Raw genomic sequence first — 27,130 nt, 5'->3', positions numbered from 1 at the left:
AATTATAAAGTAATTTTTAATATGAACATAAAAAGTAAATATAATATGAAAATTAATTGGAGATGTGAGGAACCCATACCTAATAGAACTGTTGCATTTGCTCTACCGATTGAGCTACGTCCCATTATTTGAATATAAACATAAAAGTAAAAAAATAATACTATGAAAATCATTAGGAGATGCGAAGAATTGAACCCTATACCTAATGAAAGCAGGACATTCACTCTACCAATTGAGCTACATCCCCTTTATTTAATTTTAAATTAAACCGGATTTTAAAATTAACATAAAAGGTAAAACAAAAATCAATTGGATATGGGAGGAATCGAACCCCGTACCTAATGAAAGCAACTCTACTAATTGAGCTACTTCCGCTTCAAATCCTCTTCATTACCGATTCAAAAATAAAATATAATTTTAGATGCTACGAATTGAAACCCACCTAATTGCCAAACTTAGCATTTGCTCTCTTCTTTGGGGAAACATAACATTTGCTCTATCCATGAAACACAGGGCCTGAAATAAATGGCCTGAAACGAGTGGGCCGAAGCAGTTACTCATTCCTGTGTCAGGCGACTTACCGTTGTCCGAACAAGTCCATTACACATTGAGCCTCTGTGATACGATACATTTACATGTTGTCCAGATAGATTTGTACTACATGTTTTGTTGGCTTGGTTTGTCCCTTAAGTCTTAATCATATTTCACTTAGCTAAGATAGGTATTTGTTATCCATGCATTTCAATCTGTATAAAAAATTGTTGAATTATGCTCACATTAGATACATCTTGATCTGCTTTAAAGCTTCCTCATCTGGCTCATCGAAGTTTCAATTACGATCTGGATGGAACATTCAAAAATCGACCAGTAGCTACCTTGCTCCTTGAAATAACAAGGGAACCCAAGCAAATTGGACAAAATCGAAAAAGTTACGCTTTCGACAAACAAACACACTATCTACAGTTCAACAAACATATACTTGTTATTTGTTATAACTAGATCCAAATGGTGTGCGTTGTCGATCTGTCAATTTGAACAATAGAATGGAAGGAAGAGTTCAAGTTAATGAAATGATGTATCTACTTTTCAGTAAAGCAGGAGGGGATGTTTGTTAATAATGAAAATGTGATTCTTAATTGTTCTAAAGATATTTGGGCCTCTGCTTGAGTGATAAGTCAGAAGCAATTCTTTCATTGTGTTGGTTATCGGTTCTTTCTTGTGGCTCGGGTGATTGTATCGAACTTTTTTTTCCCGAGTTTTGATGATTGGATCGTACTGCATGAGGCCGTGAGCTTCTCGAGGGCTAAATGATTGCCTAATAAAAAAATTATTGTTGATGATCTACTAAATGAGTTTTGCGTTTCATGTAGGTGAGAGAATCCCCAACTATTAACCGGTGGCCATCAAAATTCCTATAACAATAACAAATCCATGGCCTAGGACCTGGTTAGCGGGTAGTGTGACGTACACTTGATGAGTTTTGGGTTTTCTGCTGGAGAAGAGCCAAGTAATCACTGGCCACCGAATTGAATAGCATCCCGTCAGGACATATGAAAGGAAGTTTGGCGCTTAATGGATTTCGTTTTTCCATGGGAAAAAAACTTAGTCAACCACTGGCCACCGATTTTGTTTCATAGGAATGTGAAACCTTAGTATATTTGGTCCATATTGTGGGATTGTGTTGCGTTGAATGTATAGTTTTAAATAGCGCGCTATAACGTTTGGAGAGTGCTCCCGCTAAAGCTACGTAGTTTTGGGATCGTTAGCGCGCTAACCTAAGAAAAAACGCTACTAGCACCGCTAATCACGCTATAGCGTTATATTTTGGGATCGTTAGCACACTAAGCTGCCCCTCTGACAATTCCTTTTGGGCTTTTGGCACAAGCGCTGCCTAAAATTCTATCGCATCTCAAGCAGTGCCTTAGCTCATTGTAGTTTTCTAGATTTGAGCAAAAACATCATATTAAATGTTGCTATTGTCCCAATATATGCACTCCTGGCATTACTAGCGTTAGGTACCACCTTGCTGGTATTACAAGTGGTGTTTCTAAGTGTCTAGAAGTTCCTACTGATGTCAAGGAAGAGAATTTTTTTTTATCATATAATGCCTCATTTGTTGATACTTTTGTATGATTTTTAAAAATGTCTTAGCACCGCTATAACATCGCTATAGCACGTATAGCTTCTGGATTAGGCTGCCGCTAAATGATTTAACCGGTTATTTAAAACTATGGTTGAATGTTATGAACTGTCCACCTAATGGCTAGAAACAACATGAGAGGTCTTATAGGATGTCTGGTTTTAATGTTCTAAATAAATACTCCCTCATCCATAATAAGTGTCTGAGATTTTGTACTACTTAGTACAAAGTTCTACTAAATCTGTGACACTTATTATGGATCGGAGGAAGTACTCCTTTCATTCCAAAACACAATTCATATAGATTTTTCTCATTTGTTCCACAACACACCTCATTTTTCTCTTGGTACCCGCACCCAGCCAATAACTACTCACATCCATTTACTATTAATCCAATATGAATGGTCAAGCACTAAAAACGAGAGCTGCTTTGGTCCAAGTGCACAAATCTATATGAGTTGTGTTTTGCAACGGAGAAAGTAGTTCTTTAGGACATGTAAACATAAGGGAGTGACCCGATGGCCTCTACATGAGGATGGCCTCTACATGTTGGCATATCATTTTGGATGACATCATGGACTGTTTTCGGGCATTCCATGCACTTGATGCTCATGGCTTCGACGCGGTCAACCAAGCCTATATTTGTCTTCCTCCCAAGAAGCAGGACGTGACGTCGATACGTGACTATCGCCCTATTAGTCTTATCCATGGTGTGGGGGAGTTGGTCTCCAAGGTCTTGGCTAACCGTCTCAGCCCAGAGCTTCTGAGACTTGTGGGGTCCCATCAAGGAGCCTTCATCCGGGGTCGCTGCCTACACGATAACTTCCTCTTGGTGCAAGGCACAGCCAGGAGGTTATCCGCTTTGTGACGTCCGGTAGTCCTTCTGAAGTTAGACATCACGAAGGCGGTTGATTCCGTCCACTAGTCCATCCTCTTTGATGTTCTACGGTGGTTGGGGTTTGGCAACAAGTGGCTATCGTGGGTTGGTGCTGTACTTGGCTCAGCATCGACACGTCTGTTGATCAAAGGAGTTCCCGGTGGGTCGATTGAGCACAGGCGTGGACTGCGACAAGGTGATCCTCTGTCGCCAATGTAGTTCATCCTGGTCATTGATGTGTTGAACTGGGTTTTGAAGAAGGCGGAGTCGTTTGGCCTCTTTGAGCATCTTGCCGCACGTCTGCTCTCTCAGCGTGCATCCTTCTTTGCGGACGATGCCGTGATCTTCATGCAACCTGTTGAGAGGGAGTTGCGGGCTGCTGTGGTTTCCGGGCTTCATGTCAACTTCCAAAAGACCTCGGCACATTTGATCCATTGCTTGGATGAGCACGACCAGTTGGTGAGTGGAACACAAGGTTGTGCGGTGAAACCGTTTTCTTGCACCTACTTGGAGTTACCGTTTGGGCTTCGCAAACCGACCGCATCCCAGCTTTCCCTATGGTGGATAAAGTGGCGAACAAACTCCAGGATGTGGTCGGCACCAATGCTTACCCTTGGTGGTTGGCTCACTCTTGTTAGATCGATCCTCTCAACTCAGGGTGTGCGTTCGGTTTTTCGGTTCGGTTTTTCGGTTAATACGGTTTGCATACTTCGCTTAATACGGTTACGTATAAAATTACGGTTCGGTTTCGGTTATATACAAATTAACCAAAGTTGACATGAATTTTTGAAAGACAGGTAAATTTTTACAGACATATTTGCTTCCCTGAAAAAAAAATGCACTGCGTCAGTGCGTCCGCAGCTGGGCTGGCCGTCTGGCCTATTTGCTTTAAGTCCAAATCAAATTTCCTCAGATTCGACCCATATGCCCTATAGCCAGCCCAACCGGCCGGTAAAAATCACACAAAATATTGCTGGCGGAGTGACTCGAACTCACAACCAGCAAGCAATTCAAGCGCAGTACAAACCTTTGGGACAATGCAGTTCACCGGTTACCTATCACACGATGAGTTTTATATCCCTTCGGCTTTTTTCGGTTTAAACGAAAAAACCGAATCCGATCCGGTTAGCTGTTTGCCTAACCGGAACCGAAAACCGGGAAAACCGAATTTTTGGTTCGGTTTCGGTTAATTTCTTCCGGTTTCCGGTTCGGTTTTACACAGGGTGACTCTCAGCCATGCTGGTCTACGCCTTGATGTCTCTCGATCTACCTATGAAGACCATTGTGGGGATCGAGAAGATATGTCATGGCTTCTTGTGGAAAGGTAAGAAAGATGTATGTGGTGGGAACTACTTATGATCCGTTTGTTTGGGCTTTCAGAGCAGCTTTCAATAAAAAAAAGCTGAAGCTCAACCAAACAACGAATTTGGATCCACTTTCTCACCAAAGCCCAAAGCTGCTTTTAGTTATATTGAACAAAGCACGTGCACGAGGCACTTCTCGGGCTTCTTGAAAACCCACGTCTGATGTCCACTGGAACTTGATAGAAATTACCAGGCATATGCCACCGCTAAAATGAATTCAGCCCGTTATTTCTCTCTCGTCTCTACTAGCCCGTGAAATATCTCTCCATCTCCCCCTCGATCGATCCCATCTCCATCAAGCAGGGTCTCCCGCCGCACTCCTTCCCCGGCACCCCTCCTACCCCCACGTGCCTCGCATCCTCCCGCCCCCGCCTGCCCTCCCAGTCGCTGCTGGCCTGACGCCCTCCTGGCCCGGCGTTCTCCCGACGTTGCGCTCCCTCCCGCCGATGCACTCCCTCCCCGACGCCCCGCCTGCCTCCACGTCTGTATCTCTCTCTCCAGACCAAGCCGTCTGCATCTCTCTCCGGCGCCCGCCTGCCCCCGCCGTGGCCTGACCTCATGCCGCCGCCCCCAGCGCCCCCTTCGTTCTTGTCGTCCTCGTCTCCTCCGGACCAAGCCGGCATGTTTTTCTCTAATTTTGTATGCTTGGTTGTGCTTTGATTGGTAGTATTTGTTGATAATTTTTGGCTATAATGGTACTTCTGTGATGTTGTCGTTGTTAATTTGTTGACGGTGGTCATAATACTCTTGTATTGATGTTACTAGATAATGCCGCTAATGTTGTCGGGTGCTTGTTGTATGATGCGTTGTAATTATGTTGCAACCATGTAAATATATTTTTGCTAACGGATGGGTCAATGCAATAGATGGAGAAGGCAGTTTGGGACGCATACCATACTAGAATCTTTTGTGAGGTATGTGCAAAGGAGGTTCAACTTGGCAACAGGCCAGGGCCGTTCTTGAGTTCAAAGGGCTATAAGAACCTTAAGGATAATTTATTTACTATTACCAAGAAAAGTTATGTGAAGAAGCAATTTAAGAATAGATGGGATGCACTAAAAAAGGATTACACTCAATGGAAAGAACTGAAAATTGCTGCATCTGGACTTGAGTGGGATAACAAGCTGAATACAGTTGATGCTTCGAGCGATTGGTGGAACACTCACATTGAGGTAATTTTTTATTTGTACTATTTTTTTTAAGTTTGCTTCTGTTATGCTAACTCATTGTTACTTGTAAAATTTTCAAAAATATCCAGATCATGCAAGGTATAGGAATGGTGGACTGGCCAATTTGGATGAGATGGATATCATGTTTGATGGTCGTCATGGCACCGGTGCTACATTCGCTATTCCTGGAGAAGTACCATCTAATATTGTTGATCTTGTTGCTGATGATACCGATGAAGATGATGTGCCTATGCAAAAAAAGACCGGGAAGCGAAAGAAGTCCTCTCATGATGATTTCGCAGCAATGGAAGAGAAGAACCCATTTTTTCGATGTACAAGAAGGCTACTGATGCGATATGTGTTACTGCTGAGGCCACTACCACCAATAGGACTCCACCTTCAACCGCCCCTAGTATGTTGGAGGCAATGGAGATGGTTCGACAATGCGGAGTGGAGGAAGGGACTCCTCTATTTTTCTCTTCTAGCATGCTTTTTATGAAGCCTGAGTACAGAGAGATGTTTGCTTCGGTGCAGACCAAGGAAGGAAGGTTTGATTGGCTTGAGAGGGCACATGATATGTAATTTTTATGTTAGATTAAGTGTTGAGTTATTGGATAATGGTATGTGTTGTTTGTGTGAACGTACTATTTGTATTATCGGATAATGGTATGTGCTGTTATTTTGCATCATTTACAAATAATGAAATTCTATGTTGTTTTGCATCAGTTAACTTATGGTGTTGCCATGTTGGGCCAGATGGCTACTCACTACAGTGACACATATTTGAATAAGAAACCTAGGAGAATTGCAGTGCAAACTGGCCATGAATGGGTGATGGAGAAATTACAGCGTCCAAAATCTTGCTACAAGATGTTTAGAATGTACCCGGATGTTTTCATGCGCTTGCACGATCTTCTAGTGAGTAACTATAATTTGCGGTCAACAAGAGAGATGGCTTCGATAGAATGTCTTGGCATGTGCTTGTGGATGCTTGGGGGTCCTCAAACATTTATCCAAGCCGAGGATCGCTTTGTTCGCTCAACCGAAACAATTCACAGGAAGTTCAAGCATGTCTTGGAATGTCTGAATTCATTGGGAGGAGACATCATTAAACCAACAGATCCTACATTCACATCCGTGCATCCAAAAATTAGAGATAAACGTTTTTGGCCTCACTTCAATGGTTGCATTGGTGCGATTGACAGATCACACATCCCCGTTATTGTTCCTGCTAGTCAGACAGTGAACTACACAGGACGACATGGTTACACAAGTCAAAATGTGTTGGCAGTATGTGATTTTGACATGAGATTTACCTTTGTTGTCGCCGGCTGGGCAGGGTCTGCACATGCCACACGGATTTTTAATTATAGTATGGACAAGTATGCGAGTACTTATCCCTCGCCTCCTGAAGGTAATTTATATGTTTATTACCTATGCAATACCAATTTATTATTTTATTATGTACGTGTGGCTAATAATTTTTGTCCCATGGATGTAGGTACGTACTACCTTGTTGATTCCGGTTATCCAAACCAGAAGGGATATCTAGCTCCTTTTAAAGGCCAAACGTATCATCTTCCGGGATATCTAGCTCCTTTTAAAGGCCAAACTTATCATCTTCCGGAATTTCGGAATCGACGTCCACCGACTGGGAAGTTAGAGGTGTTCAATCATGCTCGCTCTTCTCTTCGGAATGTGATTGATCCCTCATTTGGTGTCTTGAAACAGAAATGGCGCATTCTAAGGGATGTGCCGCAGTACAAGATCGCGAGTCAAACGATAATTATTAATTCTTGCATGGCGCTTCACAATTTTATCAGAAATAGCAAACTATGCGATAAAGAGTTTGACAAATGTGATGCAGATGAAAACTACATGCCTGGAGGTGAACGAGTTACACCCTTGCTTGGCGAGGACGTTTCAATTTCACACGACGAGAGCAACATATGAACAACACGCGTGACAGAATTGCCAACTCTCTCTATATCTCCCGACAAAGATAGACTGTTACATATTTTAGTAATATGAAAAACACTTATCTATATGAAGTATTAAATGTTTTTGATATTTTTAGGACCATACAAGAGATAAGCAAGCGATTTTTGTGAGTGCATGTGTTTTTGTATTTGTGTTGGTTGTCATGCACATGTTATAGTGGTTTTATCATTAAAGAGTCATTTCAGGTATTTCTTTAGCTCGCAGCTACTACACAGCTATGTTGCCAAACGGCCAACCTTAATCACAGCCGCTTCCCCAGCACAGCCGCTTTCCCAGCACAGCCAGTCCACAGCTGCTTCCGTCACAGCCGCAACCCAAACAAATAGAGCGTTAGGACTCCTTCTAGACAGCTTGTCATATGGTTTTAGGTCCCAGAAAACCTTAAGGGTCCGTTTGTTCATGATCTGTTTGTTTAGGCTGCAGCTTGTGTTTATTTAACTTCGAGACACAAAAGGCTAAAAAGCTAAAACAAACCGCAGCGGAAGCGACAATCACCAGCCCCGTTTGCACCATTTGCACTGCCCCGTTTCGGCTGGATCTGCAACAAATTCCCACGCCCTAATACCCTTGTCACTTATTCGCCATTCACGCCGAAATTGCCATTGGGTCAAATATCAGCCCGAATCGTTTTTTCCTCTGTTCCCGTCCCCTCCCCTCCCCTCACCCCAACTCCCGAGCAAGCGAGATCTAGACCGAGCGGGCGAGCGGCGGCGGCCCGCCTCCGCCGGATCCGCCACCTTCCATCTCCTCCGACGGCCTCCTCCTTCTCCCCCGCCGGCCCGTGTCCTTCCTCCGCCGTCCCGAGTCCGTCCCCTCCAACGAGATCCTGGCCGTGATCCCCACTGACCCGTACGAGCAGCTGGACGCCGCGCGCAAGATCACCTCCATGGCCATAGCCTCCTGCGTCTCCCGCCTCGAGGCCGACCTCCGTGCCCGCCTCCGACTCCGTTGCCTGCCTGCTCCAAGCGACGAAGTGTTGTGACCGACGACTTGATTTTTCTGTGCTCATAGTGAAGGCCCCGATGGTAGATAATGAGTTGCTCTGCTTCCAGCCTCTCATGGATCCGGCTGGCTCATTCCCGTACAGGAGGTGACCTTGTAGAACATGCAGAACACGAATTGTGCTACTGCTCCGAACTGCCTCCGATGTACTATTCTTTATCTCAATTCGTGTGATTGTTCAGTTACAGATAACCTTGTTAGGGCTGGTTGTCTGGCGAACAAATTTTTCTTTTGATTTTCTTCTTATCCAGTATGGTTAGCACTTTACATAATGCAGAAGTCAAAGGACTGCAAACTACTTTTCGCAAAAAAAAGGACACAATTTCAGTATGGATTTTGACGGTGTACGTTCCATAATTCTTGTCGAAATATTACATGTATCTAGTCGCTTTTTAAAAATAGATACACACATATCTGAAATTTTGAGACAAAAATTATGAAACGGAGGAAGTAGTATTTTCTCATTGTCAAGCTTAAATTATATAATATTTGAAATCAAGACTCGTGCTAAATCTATCCAAAACACACAATTTCAGGTAAACCCTATTAACAACACCATATTTTACTCTAAGAACAGTTCTTAAACTCGTTATTTATACTTATATCAGCAAATTCAGCACTTGATCAAAATTTGCAGCAAACGGGGATATTTCAGACATTCTATCATTACTATACTAAACGAACAGCAAGTCAGTTCCAGCTCCAACCTTCAAGTTACAGCAAAAAATTAGTTTGCTTGTTTTCAGCTCCAGACTAAACAAAGTCGGCCAAAACGGAAAACTTCTCGGTAGCTTATTTTCGGAGCCCATGTCGTTGGTACCCGGAAGCACCATAAGAGACGCTTCCCGAGATGCCATTTCCCGTATCGCCCCCCTCCCCTGCCTCTTCTCCCGAGCGACGGTGCCATGACCATGCAGCTCCCCTGCCCCTATAGACCCAAGCCTCCACGCCAGGATGGGACCGCCGGCGAGCATCCTCCGGTGAATATACATCACCGGAGCATCTCCCCCGCTGGTGAGCTGTTTATTTTCTTTACCGCCGTCGAGTTCCGCCGCCGCCACCGAGTTCCTCCGTCGCCGTCGGTCGCTGATCTGCAACTGTCTTCTTCCGAGCACCTGCAGGAGGATACCCCCCCTGCACCACCCTCGTCCTGCTCCGCCTGCACAAATTCACTTCGATCTGCTCTGCCCTGGCCCAAGGCATCTTCGCCCTGCACAGATTCACTTCGATCTGCTCTGCCCTGCACCAATTCACTTCGATCTGCTCTGTCCTGCCCCAAGGCATCTTCGATCTGCTCCGCCCCTTCTTCTCCCGTGTACTGCTGCTAGCTCCAGATTTATGCACTAGCCAGTTTGTTGGGAATTTCATGTGTATGTACAACTCCAGATTTTTTATGCGTCCGCTCTAATGCTCTGAGCTTCTGATGCATCGTGCTGATGCAATGTGCACAACTGATTTTTGCTTTGTGCATTTTTGGGGAATGTCTAGCTGTTAAACTTGTCATTATGTAATGCTAGACTTTAAAAATATATAATACTCCCTCTGTCCAACAAAGAATGTCTCAAGTTTGATAAAATTTAAATGTATCCAGACATGACTTAGTGTATACATGTATTCAAATTTAGTCAAATTTGAGACATTTTTTGTTGGCCGCATGTTTGAAATTTATTTCTTGCTCAGCCGTGCGTGGAAACAGTATTAGCACAAACAGGTCCGACTTTGCACAATTCTACGGAGAAAGTAAGCTGCAGTCCAGAAGCTGTTTGAAACACTCAGGGCTTCTCTGCACCGGAGCTCGTGTGGAGCTCGTGTGGGCAGTTAAGCTTAAACTAGTTTTTACACAAGCCAAAGCTGTCTAGTGGCATGGAACGAAGTTTGCTCTCCTCAGGAAGTTGGGGGGCTCGGCATCCCCAGTTTGAAGCTTCTGAACTTGGCGCTTAGGGAAAGATGGGGCTGGCTGTGTCAAGCGGACCCGGTGAGGCCATGGTCTTAAATCAACATTCAAATCCCGGAGCAGGCCGACGCTCTTTGTGTGGGGGCGGTTGAGATTATCTCTGAAAATGGCAAGTCCTTACAATTCTGGCATGATCCGTGGCTTAGGGATGGGCGTTCGCTTGCGGATTTGGCGCCAACGGTGGCCGAAGCTTTGGACGGCAACGGATGGCTCCGGGCTATCCAACCTGAGCTCTCACTCCAGGCATTGGTGGATATACTTGCGATTTACGATCTCGTTGCCGGGGTGACACTTTTCAGAGGATGATGATGCCTTTCGCTGGAAGTGGAGCGGCAATGGGAGTGACACGGCCTCCTCGGCGTATGCGGCATTCTTCCGAGGCCGTGTGATCTCAGCTGGGGCTACGGTGATTTGGCTGTCCAAGGTGCCGATGAAGTGCAAGACCTTCACGTGGTTGGCCCCGAGGAATAGGTGTTGGAATAGACTCGCCAAGTGAGGTTTGCCCCATCCGGCTCGATGCCCTTTGTGCAACAAGGAGCAAGAAACCATCGACCATCGCTTGGTTGCGTCGTGGCCAGGGAAGTGTGGTTGTTCTTGTCGAGGAGCTGGAACAAACTTTGCTGGCCACCATCCCTGCATGACTCTCTCGCCGACTGGTGGACGAACCTCGGGGTGCAAGGCAAAAAGGAGAGGAGGAATTTTAACACTACCATCACTCTCATTTGTTTGTGCCTGTGGAAACACAGGAACTCGGTGGTTTTTGATGCGGTGACGCCAAGCGTGCTAAACATCAACGGATGATCACTCTGGGAAGGCAGGGCGTGGTCGAGTGCGGGTACTTTTCATAACGTAGATTTTTTGCTTTCTAGTCTAGCGGATCCTGTGTGGAATGTAATAGAGTAGTCGCTTTACTTTCGCCTACGGACATGTAACCGCGTCGCGGTATTCTTCTTCAACATATGAGTGTATTCTAAAAAAAACAATTTTATAGCACGAGAAAGACTGGTACATTTTGACAATAGTGGAATTGCATCCCAGTGGCCAACCATGTGCATAATTAAAGCGACCAGTGAAAACGAGTCCCTAAAAGTGACTAATGTTAACGATGTTCTATTCGCAGGGACAGGACAGATGATGACAAGGAAAGATACAAATGAAAACAAATTAGTGCGAATCAGTATTAAATCTGAAATATACAGGAGCTGACCGGTGGTTTGCTCATCGAACTCCCCCTCTTCTTGTTTAACAACCTCTAATCTAGCTATTTATTTTCTCTGCTCCAAAATATAAATGTACTTTATTTTGTTTTCTTTGATCAAGAGTTAAATCAAGAACCACACATAATTTATGTGACATAAATAAGTGGATTCAGTAACATAATATGAATTTTACGTCACATGAAATATATATTAATATACTGATAATTGGTCGAAATCTTACTCAAAGAAAACAACATGCATTTTATGTTTTGAACAAGGGAACACATCTCCTTTTTTGGCTAAGAAAAACTTGTCCTGTTCATGGAACATCAAAATATGTTGAAACGACCAACAAAGATTATCATAATCCCAGTCCAAGGCAATGTACATCGGAGCAGCCGAGCTCTGGAAACATCGACCTACAAGTATTTAGATACGGTAAAATCGAAAATAATAACCACCTCATAGATTGCCAAGAAGGTACCAAATCCCGGATATTCACCATTCTTTACGGCGATTATTGTAAATAATGACATATACGCCATGATCCAGCTAATAATGGAGATGCGATATACTCCATGAGTATTCGATCGATAATTTTGCACGATACAAACAAGATCGTCCATGGAATAAACTCGTGGATTATGCTCCCCTGGAAAAGAGACGGTTGGATTATACGGCTGCAGAGCATGGAGCCCTCTGGCGGCGAGTGCGTGTGCCAAGGACAAAGGAAACAGAGGCCGTGCAATTATGGCCTGCCTCACATGTATCTTTCCTTTCTCACATGTGTTCCTGAACTAACCTGAAATTATATTCAAGTCCTATGTGTCGGAAGCCAAAATAATCAAGTTTCTACGTGGCATGCAAATCCGGCACCCTATCTGTTTCTAAATCATAATGCAAATTGTTTTAGATACCATTTAATCATATGTCTGTATAACTATATTAGTAAAAAAAAAAAGAAAGGCCGTCAGTTGTCGCAATAGAGAACAAGTTAAGATCTCTCTCGTTGAAACCACTCAACTCAATTGCCTTGTAATGTTGAACATCAAAATTTAATTTAAACCTTGTCTAGAGATGAAACATCAATTTCATGACTTACACTGAACAACGAAAATATGATAAAATAGAATCGATCCTTTTATCTTGATTTTTAAGTTAACTTTAGCATCATGCGACACACTTGTTCGCATGCAACTTTGGTTTCTATAGTCCAAACTTGCCCTGCCAAATTTAGCTTTTCAAATAATTTGACAATTTTTGTTTGCCCATTTTCCCATAAATTGGCGCTTTTGAGAAAAAAAATGAAGTAGAGTTGGTTAAAAAAAAATGGACATGCCAAATAATTGGTATCCATCTAAACAAGACCAAATTTCTGGTCATAACCAAAAAATCGCCACGATATTGTTCGGTAACAATCCAAACTTAGACTAGTAATCCGAACTTAGACTTATTTGCCACACCGCTCCATTGTCGAAAATGCCATTGTCGAAAATGCCATTGTCGAAATGAATCCAGATAAATGTTCAAATGTAGCGGTTTTAATAATTACTCTGATTTTAGGGGCTTAACTGCATAAGCCGTTTTGAATCGACACGACTTCAGGGGCTTTACTGCATAAACGCATCCTCTGTACGCGTGCCCAGTTCCACGCGGCCACGCCGATATTGCTCTGCGCCGTTTCGTCATTTCCAAGCCGGTCTGGTCCTCATCTCCGTCTCCGTCTCCGTCTCCGTCTCGTCTTCCCCGCCTCCACTAGCACGCTTTCTTTCCTCTCCAGTTTTTGCTCCCCTCGAGACGCAAAAAGCACCGAAAGGGTTGGGAGAAAGGACAGGTTTCGAGGACCTCAGAAGCCGTTGCTATCTCCATCTACTGCTGAGTAGAGCTCTAGGCTCCCAGCGCCGATTTTCTTGATTTATTCTGCGCATTTTCGTTTCCTCCCCAAGAAGTGGAGGAGGGGGAGGCATGGGCTCTGGATCCTTGCTCAAGGTTCTCGCCAAGAACTTCGATGTTCTTTCTGGGTCAGTGTTTTCTATTCATTTCGTTTTGCCGTTTTCTTTTTTATTCTTTGTATTTTCGTTTTCTCCCCCCTTTCCTTTCTTTGCTCCTAAAATGGCGGCGTTAGCAATAGCTTCCGGAAATCGTGCGATTGAGATTTTTGATTTGTCTTTGGATTGCCCATTTCCTTTTGGGGAATAAACCGATCCGCTTACGGTGTTTTTCATGAAGTTTCGCATAATCTCATTCTCACGAGAAGAACGCCTCCATCGATACAATCCGCACTTTTATGGATGATAATCCTTGCCAAAGCCCAAAATTAATGAGTACACAAAGTTATGTGTTGGCCGTGTACTAATGTAGATCGCAAATTCTGAAGTCTGAATATGCAGGTCAGCTGTAGAGTTCCACTTACCGTTGGATTCTGACCCTTTCTCGGTGCTTTACAAAATTATTTTTTGGTTTTGTAGTTTGGATGCTGAGTAGCACAATTTTAGGTTGGTCAGTCTATTCTCACTTTGAAGATTAGTTTCTCTTTGTCTGGTTTAACTTTTTCACATTCCTGATTCCTCTGTGATGTGTAATAAGCAAGTCACATGTGGAAGAATGGCTCTGCACAGATTGGTATTATTTCTTACTCCTATAATTTAGTAGATCTTGATTCATGTCGTATAGTGACCACGATTTATTATTAAAAAAGGAGCTTCTGGGCACTGGATCACTTTTCACAGGACACTGTTAATTTTTAATGCCACGACATGTCTGTTGTACCAAGGCACACTAACTCATGGATCTGATTTCACATTCAGTTCATATAACATATTTTAATTTGATATGTTGTACTAGAAAATATGACATTTCTTGTACGCTGTGCCATTCCAGTGATGTACTGTAAAAGCAACGGAACATAATATATCAGTTTTATTTGATCACCAATGCATATGATCTTCGACATTGAATGGGTGTTTAGCAACAAATTATTCATTTATTCGTCAAATGGTCTATGATCATGGACCATTGGATCTAAAACGTGTGGTGCAAATTATAGGTTGGGAAGTGTTATCAAGCATAAGATAAGTACAGGGGGTTATGTGAAAAATGTGTTTAAGTGGGTGTTTTGATTTTCACCTTTGATCTGCACCACACGTTTTAGATCCAATGATTCACGTGACTAGTTTGCAAGTTTGCACTGGATGAAGGTTTGCACTGGATAGCAGCCTAGGATTATAGGATGCGCATAGGTTTCTAATTAACTGGCCTACGGTGTGCGTAGGTTTCGAACTGCATACTTTTTCTGTTGGCTGAGATATATTGCTGACTTAACAAACATACTATTTGACACATGTATAGTGGAAATGTTTGTTCTTTTGTAAATGTAGAGCTACTCTGTTTTTAAGTCCATAGATTGCTTATATGATTTCAATTGTATTACTGAGGCCTGTACATTCTAATTCGCCTTCAGGCTAATCCTTTAATACTTCTGTCTTGCAGGCCTTTGGTTGCACTGGCATATCCTTTGTAAGTTGCCTATCATTTTTACCTTTTTCCTACAAGTTCATTTTTTGTATGAAGTTATTGATATTTGTAAGCACAAACATAATACAGTGCTATTACAGGTATGCTTCGGTTAAGGCAATAGAAACCAAGTCCCTTGTGGATGATCAGCAATGGCTCACATACTGGGTGCTATACTCATTAATAACTTTGTTTGAACTTACTTTCGCATCAATTATTGAGTGGTAAGTACTCAAAATCTTTTAGATGTCAAACCACCATCTTGCCTTCAGTTGGCTAGATATCCACTTTTCACTTTGCAAGTGCTTCCTGAAGGAAAAGGAAAAACTTTGTGTTTTGGTTCATGCTTTGTGAAAGGTGTAACACCGCGGTCTAACCTGCATGATTTGGAATAACGCAACTATGATGTTATATTACACATTTATGACATGGTGATTGCCGGATTGTTCAACATTATATTAAGGAACATAACGTTTCCCCTAATTTTCTATTTGCCTACTAATTTATTTCTTCTCTATATCTCCTTTCTTTCTGTCTTGGCCTACACTTAGAATTAGTTATGATGGTTGACTGACTTAAAATCTATGGTCTTGCCATATTTGATTTTTACAGGCTTCCCTTTTGGTCCTCCATGAAATTGATTTTCATTTCCTGGCTTGTCTTGCCGTACTTCAATGGTGCAGCCTATGTGTACCAAAATTATGTGAGGCCTGTGTTTGTTAAGAACCAGATGGTCAACATTTGGTATGTCCCTCAGAAAAAGGGCCTTTTTGGCAAATCAGATGACTTTCTCACAGCACTTAATAAGTACATTGAAGAAAATGGACCTGAAGCGCTGAAGAAATTGACAGACAAGGTACATAAACCTGAACATAGTTGTATGTGCCCCTACTTCATGCACTAAATGCTTGTCTATTGTACATTACTATTTTGAATGTCATGCTGCTCATGCCAGTTCATGTTGGGGATAGGTGGTCTTCAGTAAGTCCCAGTTACATCCTTTTTGTTTTCGAAATTGGAATTTGCTTTTTGGTGGAATTCATTTTTTGTGAAAATAATAAAACAGGTAGTTCAACAAGATATTGAAAAATATATGAAGTGCCTGGTTCTAATGTAGATGATACTTGCAACTCAAATGTTGTCAAAATCTATTGTTGTGCCTGGTTCTAATTTCTTTGGGGTCGTTTGAACAGTACACCTGTTGTTTACAGAAGTGTGAAGTCCAGAAAGTTGCTCGTTCAAAATGGCAAGCTGGCTATTGTTGTTCTGATGTCCTGTATCATATGTTGTAGGCTGGCAAGTCATCCAAACAGTCCGGGAAATTGTGGAAAGGATCGAAAGAATCAAAATCGTCAAAGGAGTCGAAAGAACCGAAGGTATCGAAGCCATCAAAGGACTCAAAGCCCTTGAAGGATTCGAATGAAAAGAAGAAGCCAGTGAAGGATTCGAAGGAACAGAAGAAGGCGCTGAACGACTCAAAAGAACTGAAGCAGTCACTGAAAGACTGGAAGGAGCTGAAGAAGGCACTGAAGGATCCAAAAGAACCGGAGCAACTGAAAGATTCAAATGAACCTACACCAAAGAAGAGCAGCAAGCGTGTGACATTCGCAGAGGTTGAGCCTGAGAAAGAATTCAGGGTCTCCAACAGTTACTGGAATCCATCCACCGACTACCACAGCACATACCCCGAGCATAACTCATGGAACAGTAGCTTTATGATCTTTGACGAAGGACATAGTTACTGGAACCCCTAGTTTCTATACTGGTAAACCCTAACTTCTCTAACCATCACTCTGCCTCAGAACCTTAGCATGTGCTGATCGTTGCGTTTCTACTTTCTTGTTCAGACCAATGCAGCTGCAGTAGGGTTTCGGTTGATTAGAAGCGGTGAAAGGGCGTGTTTCGTCATCAACCATGGGAATGGAGCTCACCCCCTATTGTCTTTTCTTTTTCGTCTGCGGACCGTCCGCTCTGACCTGTCGTTGTGTAATATATTTGTCCAGTGTTTTGTGTAACAGCAGATGAGTATATGCACAATGCAGTAAACGTAGGTCTATGTAGATTGGGTTACAGTGGTGATGCTGTTTTTGAAGTACTGCTGAACCTTATTATTAGCTGGAATAGTGGAGATGATACCGAATCCATTATCAGGACGTGTTGCATGTGCCTTTTTAAAAAAAAAGGTGTTGCCTGTGGCTGTGTTGTGTATTCTTCTTTCTTTTTTTCTGTTTTTTTGAGAGGAGTGTATTCTTCTTTCAATCCATTTTCTGGGTCTCGTACTCTCGTGTGGTTATCAAAGGGGCCGAGGCCAGTCTAGCTGAATAGTTCCTCGAGCCAGGCCGGAAGGGCCGACCAAATGGAAAGCCCCGAAGCCCAACATTCCAACTTCAGCTAGGCCCAGAAAGGCCACACGGCCCACAACATAACAGCCGAGCCGAGTCATACGACCCGACCCGCTAACCTCCCCGGTGTACATCAAGGGTGGGAATTTAGGGTTTCCCCGAGCCGCCGCCGTATAGGAGCCTTCTCCTTCCTCCTCGCGAACGACAGCTTCAGCAACCAGCGTCGGGGCACGGGCGGAGCTCCGACCATGGTCCACGTCAACTTCTACCGCAACTGTACGTGCCCCCCTGTCCTTCTCTCGCCGTCTCCCGTTCCACAAATTTTGGTTCTGCGATTCTGCGAGTGGCGTAGCGAGGAAAGTTGTCGTGCGCAGGCGCAGCGCGGCGATGCTTCCGCTCGTTAAGGTGATCTGGATGGTGGCTGGTTGACGTAGTCGTTTCTAGTGTGATCATGCTTGGATCCGAAGCAGCCTGACGCGGATTAGTGTCGTACTAGCGCTGCTGGAATGTTTGATATGTTTTCTCTTAGAATTCAGGATGCTCGCAGCAACATGCTTGTTTCACTTGGTTGCTTGTGTTGCCGCGTTTGAAAGCAAGTGTGCTCGGTGTGTGCTGTTTCTGTTTACCAGGTGGCGGTGATGGTAGTCATGTAGTCGTTGATTAGAATGGAATGGACATTGATGTCTGATAGCATCCATGTTCTTATGCAAGAGCCTGATCTGCATTGTCACGGATGAACGAGAAAATAGTAGCGAGCTAGTGTACTTTACAATGTGTGAGGCAGTCAGTGCTGGACTGTTGGTGGATATTGAGCACAAGAGATTGTTGCGTTTTTGTCACCAATTGGGAGCATATAGTTTGAAACATTTGTTACAAAATTTGATGATGCTCTAGTTTTGCACCGAAGACTTTACAGTACCTGGTGTACTCATGGTTTTTGTACAAAAGTAATACAACGATGATAAGCACTAATGTTGTTGATGCCACCCAATTATGACAGAATTTGAGTATGGAACTATTTATATCCATGGATGTGAACTTTGTATGAAAATGGAGCACCGTACTTACTAAAGGATATATGAATTGTTAAAAAAAATTGTTTTTGAATCATGTTAAATATTGAGGCTCATGTTACAGTAATATGAATTCTCTTTCAAAATGAATACTGTAAGTTGTAAAGTTTTATGACCTCTTAGTAAGTTGTAATGGACCATTTGTGGGTCTGGCTTAGAGTTGTAGTGCTGATGTATTCCTAGTGCTGATGTATTCCTAATTATATTGCATAATAGTTTGAGCTGTGGTCTTTGAACCATTTTGCTTGGATTGATAACTTCTGAACTTCTATAGTATTTGGTTGTTTTGTTTCTTGTTTGGGTACTTGGGGTTGTTTTTCTCCCTTTTTGTTTCGGTGCAAGGAAATGCTGGGGCTATAGGGCTTCTTCCTCATTTGTGGGCTTCTTTCATTCGTGGTTTTATCTATAGTGGCTTCTTTCTCCATTATTTTGTTGAAGTATCACTGAGCAGTTTTATCTATAATGCTTTTAATTCAGATGGTAAGACATTCAAGAAACCAAGGCGCCCGTATGAGAAGGAGCGTCTTGATGCAGAGCTGAAGCTGGTGGGTGAGTATGGACTGAGGTGCAAGAGGGAACTGTGGAGGGTTCAGTATGCTTTGAGCCGTATCCGCAACAATGCAAGGCACCTGCTTACACTTGATGAGAAGAACCCTCGCCGTATCTTTGAAGGGGAGGCATTGCTCCGCCGCATGAACCGCTATGGGCTCCTTGCTGATGGGCAGAACAAGCTTGATTATGTCCTGGCCCTTACTGTGGAGAACTTCCTTGCAAGGCGTCTTCAGACTCTTGTCTTCAAGGCTGGTATGGCGAAGTCCATCCACCATGCCCGTGTCCTGATCAGGCAACGCCACATCAGGTATGTTTCTGAAATTCTCATTTTTACATCTTACTTTGGTAAATCTTACCACCTCTAATTATTACTCCCTCCTAAAGTTGTACTAAATCGGCGACACTCATTATGGATCGGAGGGAGTATGCGTTTATTTGCTTTGCTCAGCCAAGTATTCTGTGTTAGTTCTTGTAGTTTATTAGCATTATTTTCCAATGTAGTAGTGTCAACATATGCTATCTGCGAATGGTTTGTTCTATTACTGATGTAGTGAATGAACTTCGAAGACTTGAATGGCTAGTTTGTTTCACTTCATTACGTGTAGTTTGGAGGCTCTTTTCTGAATGCAAGTCGATGATTTTTTAGGTTGAACTGGAATATCAACTAAGCAGGTGATGTCTTGTGATCGGTCTCCTAACAACTTATTTATTTCAACAATGTTCTCTGCTGCTCCGAACCAGAATATCACTTTAGAAATCATGTGCACTGATATTTGATACCATAGTGCAACCATGATAGTACTGTTTATAATTGCTTATACCGGTGAATCGATATCTTTTCTGAAGACCAATTACTGACATTAAAAATCACTATGCAGGGTTGGCAAGCAAATTGTGAACATCCCGTCGTTCATGGTGAGGGTCGATTCTGAGAAGCACATTGACTTTTCACTGACAAGCCCATTTGGTGGAGGTAATCCTGGCAGGGTGAAGCGAAAGAACCAAAAGAAGGCAAGTGGGGGTGGTGGCGGCGGTGAGGAAGAAGATGAGGAATGAGTGACTAGCTGGTTCCTATAAGAAAAATAGAAATCTGTTGGTATGAGTACTTAAACCTGAGCTCCAAAGCTTTTTGGCTCGAGTTGTAGGGTACTAGGGTTTCAGAATTTCGGCAGGTTGACATTCTTATGTGTTGTTATGTCAAGTAGTGCAAGATAAGATATGTTCGGAGATGTTTGATTCTGGTGCAGAGTTATATGGCGGAGTATATGTTGTGTTTTTTATGCATGGTTTGGTTGATGTATTTTGGTGGATCCTGAGTTGCATCGTTTTTCGTAGTTGGTGTTGCTCGCTTGCTTACCTACAGTGGATGCAATCCTGTTTATCGTTTGCTCATCTCTTTTTTTACAGCTCGTTTACTCATGTATTAGTTGGGTTTTCTTACTTTGAAATTAGATCAATGTATCTCTTATGAATATGTCAAGTCATTGTACTCTGTTTGGCTATATAGGAACGAGTATTCATAGATCATCAATTTGACCGACAAAATATGAGTTATATGCCCTTGAAATATGTAATTACAAGCATGTAATGATATATTTTTGGTGGCATATAACAGGCATTTCGTTAGTTAAATTATTTATCTAGTAACACACACAGGTCTTGTATACCCGAAGCGAACGCAACCGGAGATAATTACAGAGTAGAGGAAAATGCTAAAAAGGGACTGCAAGAAAAGAAATGTCATCAAACGTGTGCTCTGTTTCAGGTACTGAACCACATGCAGCAGCAAGGTATTTTTACTCTGCTTTCCAAATATTCGGTAACAACAACAAAAATATATAATGGTTCTTTTGAACGTCATAACTATTTTACATCATTTTATGTCCTTTTATTTTCATAATAATATTTGCAGTAGCCTTTTAGTGTAATAAATCCTCTGTGTTTTGTTAGTCGAAGTATTTTGTGCTCTGTTCAGCTACAGAAACCACGGTAGAAAACTATTTTTTGGCTGCTCTGCTTTTGAAGCCAGCCGTTTGGAGTAATTAATTAATAATCTTCAGTGTTAGTTGGCAGAAATTTGTGCTCTGCATCTGCTTCAGGTGCTGAAACCACATGCTTGCTGCATTAGCAAGCTATTAAAAGTTCATCTAACGAAAGAAAAGGTTGTAACAAGAGCACAATGCAAAATAGCTCTTCTGAGTCTTGAGAATTCTTTCACATCATTTCTATGTGTTTAGTATATATTGTATATTCACACTCGGAGTAGGATGAATCTTATGTTTCCTGTTAGTTGAATGCTTTGTGCTCTGTTTGTTCAGCTACAGAAATTCAGAAACCATAGCCGAAAACAATTTTTTTTCTCTGCTTCTTTTGAAGCATGTAAATAAACAAAACCTTCTGGGATATGGAAATCATTTGTGATCGTTTGCAAAAGGAGAACACGGTGACAACAAGGACATAACACAAATTAAAATAGCACATCTGAATGTCAACATTTGAAAAGACAGGTGCTAATTTAGTGATTACTTGGATCGTAAATCACACTTATGGACAATATAACAATATCAACAAAAGATAACAAGATATTCTAGATCAACCCCCATTTATGTAACTATGCCGACGTATGGCAACTCGACGGAGCCCATGTAGTATTTGCCGTTGCTCCTCTCAATTATCTTCGTCGGCCTCACGCTCTTGGGCCCCCTCATCTCTTCGACTATTTTTCCGTTGGGTCCAACCCTCACGGCGAGCAAATGGCTACCGAATTCAAAGGGAAGCTCATTCTTCTCATGGTGCAACGCCATCCAATAACCACCCCTCCTGTCTTGCCTCACGTTGTCAGGGTAGCCTGGCAGGTCGGCAAACGGCTCGGTCTTGCCAGAGTTGGGCCCTTTAATCCAGTATCTTAGGAGTTTGCATGGGCCCGTAAACTCAACCACGAGGTGCGTTCGGTCATGGGAGATAGAGACGCCATTTGGGTACGTGATGCCTGACTGCAACGTAGTAACGTCATTCGTCTGTGGTCATACCTCATGAGACGGCCCGTTGAGTCCCCTATTCTGGTAACCATCTCGTGTTGCGACCTCTGATAGTTCATGGAACTATCCGTGAAATATACTTGGCCGGTGATTTGGTCGATGTCAACCCCGTTGGTGAAGGGGAGAGGTGCACCATCCACCTGATTGACCAACACCGCCGCCTCACCACCGGCAGGCCCAACCCGCATGAGCCCCTTGTAAGCGTCAGCTATGTATAGGTTTCCAGTCTTATGATGAAACTGCAGGTCGAGTGGGCGGCTGCAATGGCTCTCCGTAACGGTCTCCGGACGAAGCTTGGACGCGGTGCATGCCTCGCTACTGTAGTCGGGGCCGTGGGCATAGTTGGTCCAGCCGATCTTGTTGCCGTTCCACTTGAGGACTCCGCCATCGGGACGCCGCTATAGGGGCCATGGCCCTGACTGTCGAAGGCGACGCTCTCCGGCCCACGCAGATATCCGCGAAGGAGTGGCAAGTGCTTGATGGGTTCGTTGCATAGAAAACAAAATTTTTCCTACGAGAAGTGTGGAAGAAACCCAAGATCATATCTACTAGATGTAAGTAACGAGAGGGATTATGAGCATCATACCCTCGTAGACCACAGAGCGTCACGATCACGGGATCGTTGTTGGCGTAGTGGTACTTTCGATGAGATCGATCCCAATGCCGAACGTACGGCACCTCCTTGGTATCCACACGTACGGCTTGATGTCGTCTCCTCCTTCTTGATCTAGCAAGATGAGGGGGAGAGGTTGACGAGATTCCGGCAGCACGACGGCGTGGTGTAGGATATGGTAGAGAGCTCCGCGAGCAGGGCTTTGCTGCGCGCGAGAGAGGAGGAGGAGAGAGGCTCAGGGGAGAGAGATCCAGCTGAGCATTTGGTGTGTCCTCTCCCCCTGGCCCTCCCCTCTATTTATAGGGGGTGGTGGCCAGGGTTTGCCCCTCCTCCAAAGATAGTCTAGGGCCGGCCAGGGGAGGGAAAGGAGTCCCGAGACTCCTTCCCACGTGTGGTCTCCCCACATACGTGGTTTCCACCTCATGGTGGAGTCCCCCACGGTTCCCTCTCTCCTAATGGGCCTAGGCTCATTAGGGGATAATTAATTAGATTGCTCCAATTAATTCATATAGAGGCCCAATTAAATTCTTAGGAATATTCTGGAACATTTCAGAACATTCTGAGAACTTGCGGAACCTTCTAGAATATTCCCGGTCAATACCGGAAAATATCCCGAACTTTTCCGAAACCTTGAAACAGCTTTTTCATATATAAATCTTTATCTCCGGACCATTCCGAAGCTCCTCGTGATGTCCTGGATCCCATCCGAGACTCCGAATCAATATTCGATATCACCATCTATTTATCTCATCGAACCCTAGCGACATAAAGCGTTAAGTGTGTGACCCTACGGGTTCGAGAACATGTGGACATTACCGAGACACCTCTCCGATCAATAACCAATAGCGAGACCTGGATGTCCATAATGGTTCCCACATATTCCATGAAGATCTCATCGGTTGAACCACGATGTCGAGGATTCAATTAATCCGGTATCCAATTCCCTTTGTCTCGCGATATATTACTTGCCCGAGACGAGATTTGATCGTCGGTATCAACATACCTAGTTCAATCTCGTTACCGGCAAGTTCTCTTTACTCGTACCGCAATATAATATCCCCGTGACTAAACACATTAGTCACATGCTTGCAAGCTCATTAGGATGTTATATTACCGAGAGGGTCCAGAGATATCTCTCCGTCACATGGAGTGACAAATCCCAGTCTTGATCCATACAACCCAACAAGCACCTTCCGAGATACCTGAAGAACATCTTTATGATCACCCAGTTACGAGATGACGGTTGATGTCCACAAAGTATTCTTCTGGTACTAAGGAGTGTCATGATCTCATGGTCTAAGGAAATGATACTTGACATAATAAAAGCATTAGCAATTTAAACTTAAGTGACACGATCAAAAGCTATGCTTAGGTTTGGGTCTGTCCATCACATCATTCTCCTAATGATATGACCTCGTTATTAAATGACAACACATGTCTATGGTTAGGAAACCTTAACCATCTTTTAATCAACGAGCTAATCTAGTAGAGGTGTATTAGGGACACGGTATTTGTTTATTTATCCACACATTTATTTAGTTTCATGTTAATACAATTATAGCATGGATAATAAACATTTATCAAGAACAAAAAAATATGATTATAACATATTTATTATTGGCTCTAGAACATATTTCCAACAATGCTGGCTGCGTGAAGCGTCGAAGCTGGAGACGGCTACCACCATGGCGCCTGGCATGAAGAGCAGAGCCAAGATGACGAGTGAGATGGTGGCCTTGGTGAGGCGGCTCATGCTGCACCCCATGGTACGTGTGTTTGCTTGGATTCGATTGGTGTCGTCTCCCGTAGTGTAATCGCTGGGTGGCGAGTTTCTGTGATCGATGTATGGATCTCTTGTTTGCTGGATCGCTGGAGCGATTGATGTTTGTGGGAGAGAAACGGCTTGGGTATGTTGTGCAATTATAGTCCATGGGCAGCTGATCGATGGCAAGTACGACTCGGTGTATTCCCTGTGGGCCTTACGCACGTCCGAGATCTAGTCCGAGTCGATGTCCGACTCCGAGCGGAGCCAAAACTTACAGAGTTCAAACGAAACGAGAGCAGTAACTAAATGGTACTGTATGCTTTTCAACAACAAAGATTATCAAGATCCAAGATTGTCAGCGTCACTCAAACTCACACATCAGTCCTTTATTGTCTCAGGTTTCAGGAGTGACCAACTCTAAAGGTACCGGTGAATTGAGAATTCAATCGGCTCACAAATATAACAAGACTCAGTATCATAAGACCAAAGCTGGTCCCATTTATTTTCTAAATGGTGATTACAAACAGAGCTCTCGGCCTGGAAGGAGGGGATGCTAGTATTTCGCTAATATATGACCAAGAATATCCAAGATTGTCAGCGTCACTCGCTCACTCAAACTCACACATCAGTCCTTTTGTCCCATGAGTGACCAACTTTTTTTGAGGTAAAAGGAGTGACCAAATCTAAAGGTACCGGCACACAAATATAATAAGTAAGACTCAGTATCATGAGACCAAAGCTGATCCCATTTATTTTCTCGGTTGATTGGTGGCCGCAGCGCACCAACAACTTATTTCCATGTGGAGGAACACAACACTACTATTGTGTCAGCACTCAACAGATAGACTGCAGCAAACAGGAACAACTGCAATTACAAGACCAAGATGCCAACTTGAACCGTTGAAATTCCTCCTCTCTCTTCATACATCAGGACGTCTTCGGGCTCGGCGCTTTCGGAGCCGGTGGTGGTGGTGGCGGCAGCAGCACCATGGCGGCGGCGACAGGAGGCGGCGCAGTTGCTGCCGGTGGCCGCTGCCGGGCAGGAAAGGGCGCCGGCGTTGGAGGAGGTGTGGTAGGGGCCATGGATGGCGGCGGGGCGATGATGGGGCTTGGCACCGGCGCCGGGAACACGTTGGCGGCAGCGCCGCAGTGGCAGGGCGCGTGGTGGTGGTATATGTAGCCGGCGCCGAAGGAGGCGCAGATGATGACCCAGGTGAGGACGAGCCTGGCAGCCTGCCACGGGTAGAAGGAATCGCACGTCGGCATGGCTTATGGGCGATGGATTCTTCCTCTCCTCTCCTCTCCTCTCTTCTCTCCGCTGCTAGCTGCTGCTCTTGCTGCTCCTGCTAGGCGCAGCTCTCATTCTAGTGAACATTTGCAAGTGAGTGAGGTCTATTTATCATTCCTCTAATTTGGACCCATACAATATTTATTTTGAGCAAAAAGCAATACACAATTGGTACCATTAGTAATAAACCAGGAGAAAACTTGTATTCGTCGGCGTTTCTAGTGTGTCACTTGGTGCCAGGTTCACTGCTGTTCACTTGCGAAGCACGGTGTAGGTTCCTTTTTCAGATAGTGTGTGGGCGAAGCATGAAGCCGTTTGGCGTAATCCGAGGTGGTACCGTCCACGCCACCTAATGCTATCGTCTATCTTCTCGTCAAGAAGCGCAACATTATATGAGCAGTAAACATGTGTCATCTTTTTCTCTACTTTTCTCTTCACAAATCATTCCCGAGACATTTCTCTTGTCATTTGGTACCAACCCGGTGCCGTTTGCTCGTGGAGTACGTAAAGTAGTTCACTTTTTAGGTTGCATGTAGGTACAACAGTTGGACTTAAGCCGATGTGGTATCGTCGAGGCTATCTAATCTTATCATCATCTCCTCTCGAAGAATCACATCAGTAAAGAAACTTATATTCACCAGTTTTTTTCCTCGTTTTATGACAGTAAACCGAACATGTCTCCTATCATTTGGTACAAGCACGCTTCTGTTTGCTTGTGGGCTACAGAGTAGTTCCCTATTTAGAAAACTATATATAGGTGTAGTAGTTGGATGTAAGCCGAGGTGGTATCATTGATGGCATCTAACCATATCATGATCTCCTCGGGAAGAAGCACAAAGGTAAATGAGGAGTAAACTTGTTTCATCACTTTATCTTCTACTTTTTTTTTTGACAAATCAATCTAAAACGTTCTCGTGTCATTTGGTATCAGCTTGGTGCCATTTGCGTGTAGAGTACGCAGTAGTTCCTTTTTAGGGAGCCTGAAGATGTAGCAGTTGGACGTAAGCGAATGTGGCCACGTCGACGCTATCTAAATCTATCGTCATTTCTTCCGAAAGAAGCACAAACCTGATGGGGATTAAACTTGTATCATCTCTTTCTCTTCTTCTTTTTCTTAACAAAAATAATGTACAACATTTCTCTTGTCATTTGGTATCAGCTTGGTGTCATATGCTTCATGAGTACATGTGAATTTCTTTTTGGGGGAGCATGTGGGTGGAGCAGTTGGACATAGGTGGTAC

At 43.6% G+C, this 27,130-nt stretch overlaps 2 protein-coding genes, 1 long non-coding RNA gene and 1 pseudogene across 3 annotated transcripts; 3 read left to right on the top strand and 1 right to left on the bottom strand.

The window, feature by feature from the left end:
- The first annotated feature begins 9,327 nt into the window (after positions 1 to 9,327).
- Positions 9,328 to 10,142, top strand: LOC104584497. Its single transcript, XR_732216.3, has 2 exons — positions 9,328 to 9,566; positions 9,674 to 10,142. It is a non-coding gene; the product is annotated as an uncharacterized LOC104584497 (long non-coding RNA).
- A 3,232-nt stretch (positions 10,143 to 13,374) lies between these two features.
- LOC100842993 (HVA22-like protein a) lies at positions 13,375 to 17,371 on the top strand. Its single transcript, XM_003577336.4, has 6 exons — positions 13,375 to 13,726; positions 15,195 to 15,221; positions 15,320 to 15,442; positions 15,831 to 16,074; positions 16,511 to 16,983; positions 17,066 to 17,371. Exons 1-5 carry the CDS (start codon positions 13,671 to 13,673, stop codon positions 16,970 to 16,972), a joined length of 912 nt encoding a protein of 303 aa, XP_003577384.1. The 5' UTR covers positions 13,375 to 13,670; the 3' UTR covers positions 16,973 to 16,983; positions 17,066 to 17,371.
- Positions 17,372 to 17,677: 306 nt separating this feature from the next.
- Positions 17,678 to 20,538, top strand: LOC100842688 (40S ribosomal protein S9-2). Its single transcript, XM_003577335.4, has 3 exons — positions 17,678 to 17,836; positions 19,111 to 19,492; positions 20,064 to 20,538. Exons 1-3 carry the CDS (start codon positions 17,809 to 17,811, stop codon positions 20,239 to 20,241), a joined length of 588 nt encoding a protein of 195 aa, XP_003577383.1. The 5' UTR covers positions 17,678 to 17,808; the 3' UTR covers positions 20,242 to 20,538.
- A 1,050-nt stretch (positions 20,539 to 21,588) lies between these two features.
- LOC100838025 lies at positions 21,589 to 24,779 on the bottom strand (annotated as a pseudogene).
- Between the last annotated feature and the right edge of the window lie 2,351 nt (positions 24,780 to 27,130).

This window comes from Brachypodium distachyon, chromosome 4 (genome assembly GCF_000005505.3).
Source record: "Brachypodium distachyon strain Bd21 chromosome 4, Brachypodium_distachyon_v3.0, whole genome shotgun sequence".
In the NCBI taxonomy this organism is placed as follows: domain Eukaryota; kingdom Viridiplantae; phylum Streptophyta; class Magnoliopsida; order Poales; family Poaceae; genus Brachypodium; species Brachypodium distachyon.
Note: the sequence above shows the minus strand (reverse complement) of the source record. Positions and strands in the feature narration are given on the sequence as shown.

What these genes read in the sequence shown, in the direction of transcription:
- LOC100842993 (XM_003577336.4), top strand. Translation starts at nt 13,671, where the DNA reads ATGGGCTCTGGATCCTTGCTCAAGGTTCTCGCCAAGAACTTCGATGTT. An exon ending in AACTTCGATGTTCTTTCTGG is followed by an intron (nt 13,727 to 15,194) that starts GTCAGTGTTTTC and finishes TCTGTCTTGCAG; the next exon opens with GCCTTTGGTTGCACTGGCAT. An exon ending in TTCGCATCAATTATTGAGTG is followed by an intron (nt 15,443 to 15,830) that starts GTAAGTACTCAA and finishes TGATTTTTACAG; the next exon opens with GCTTCCCTTTTGGTCCTCCA.
- LOC100842688 (XM_003577335.4), top strand. Translation starts at nt 17,809, where the DNA reads ATGGTCCACGTCAACTTCTACCGCAACT. An exon ending in CGTCAACTTCTACCGCAACT is followed by an intron (nt 17,837 to 19,110) that starts GTACGTGCCCCC and finishes CTTTTAATTCAG; the next exon opens with ATGGTAAGACATTCAAGAAA. An exon ending in ATCAGGCAACGCCACATCAG is followed by an intron (nt 19,493 to 20,063) that starts GTATGTTTCTGA and finishes ATCACTATGCAG; the next exon opens with GGTTGGCAAGCAAATTGTGA.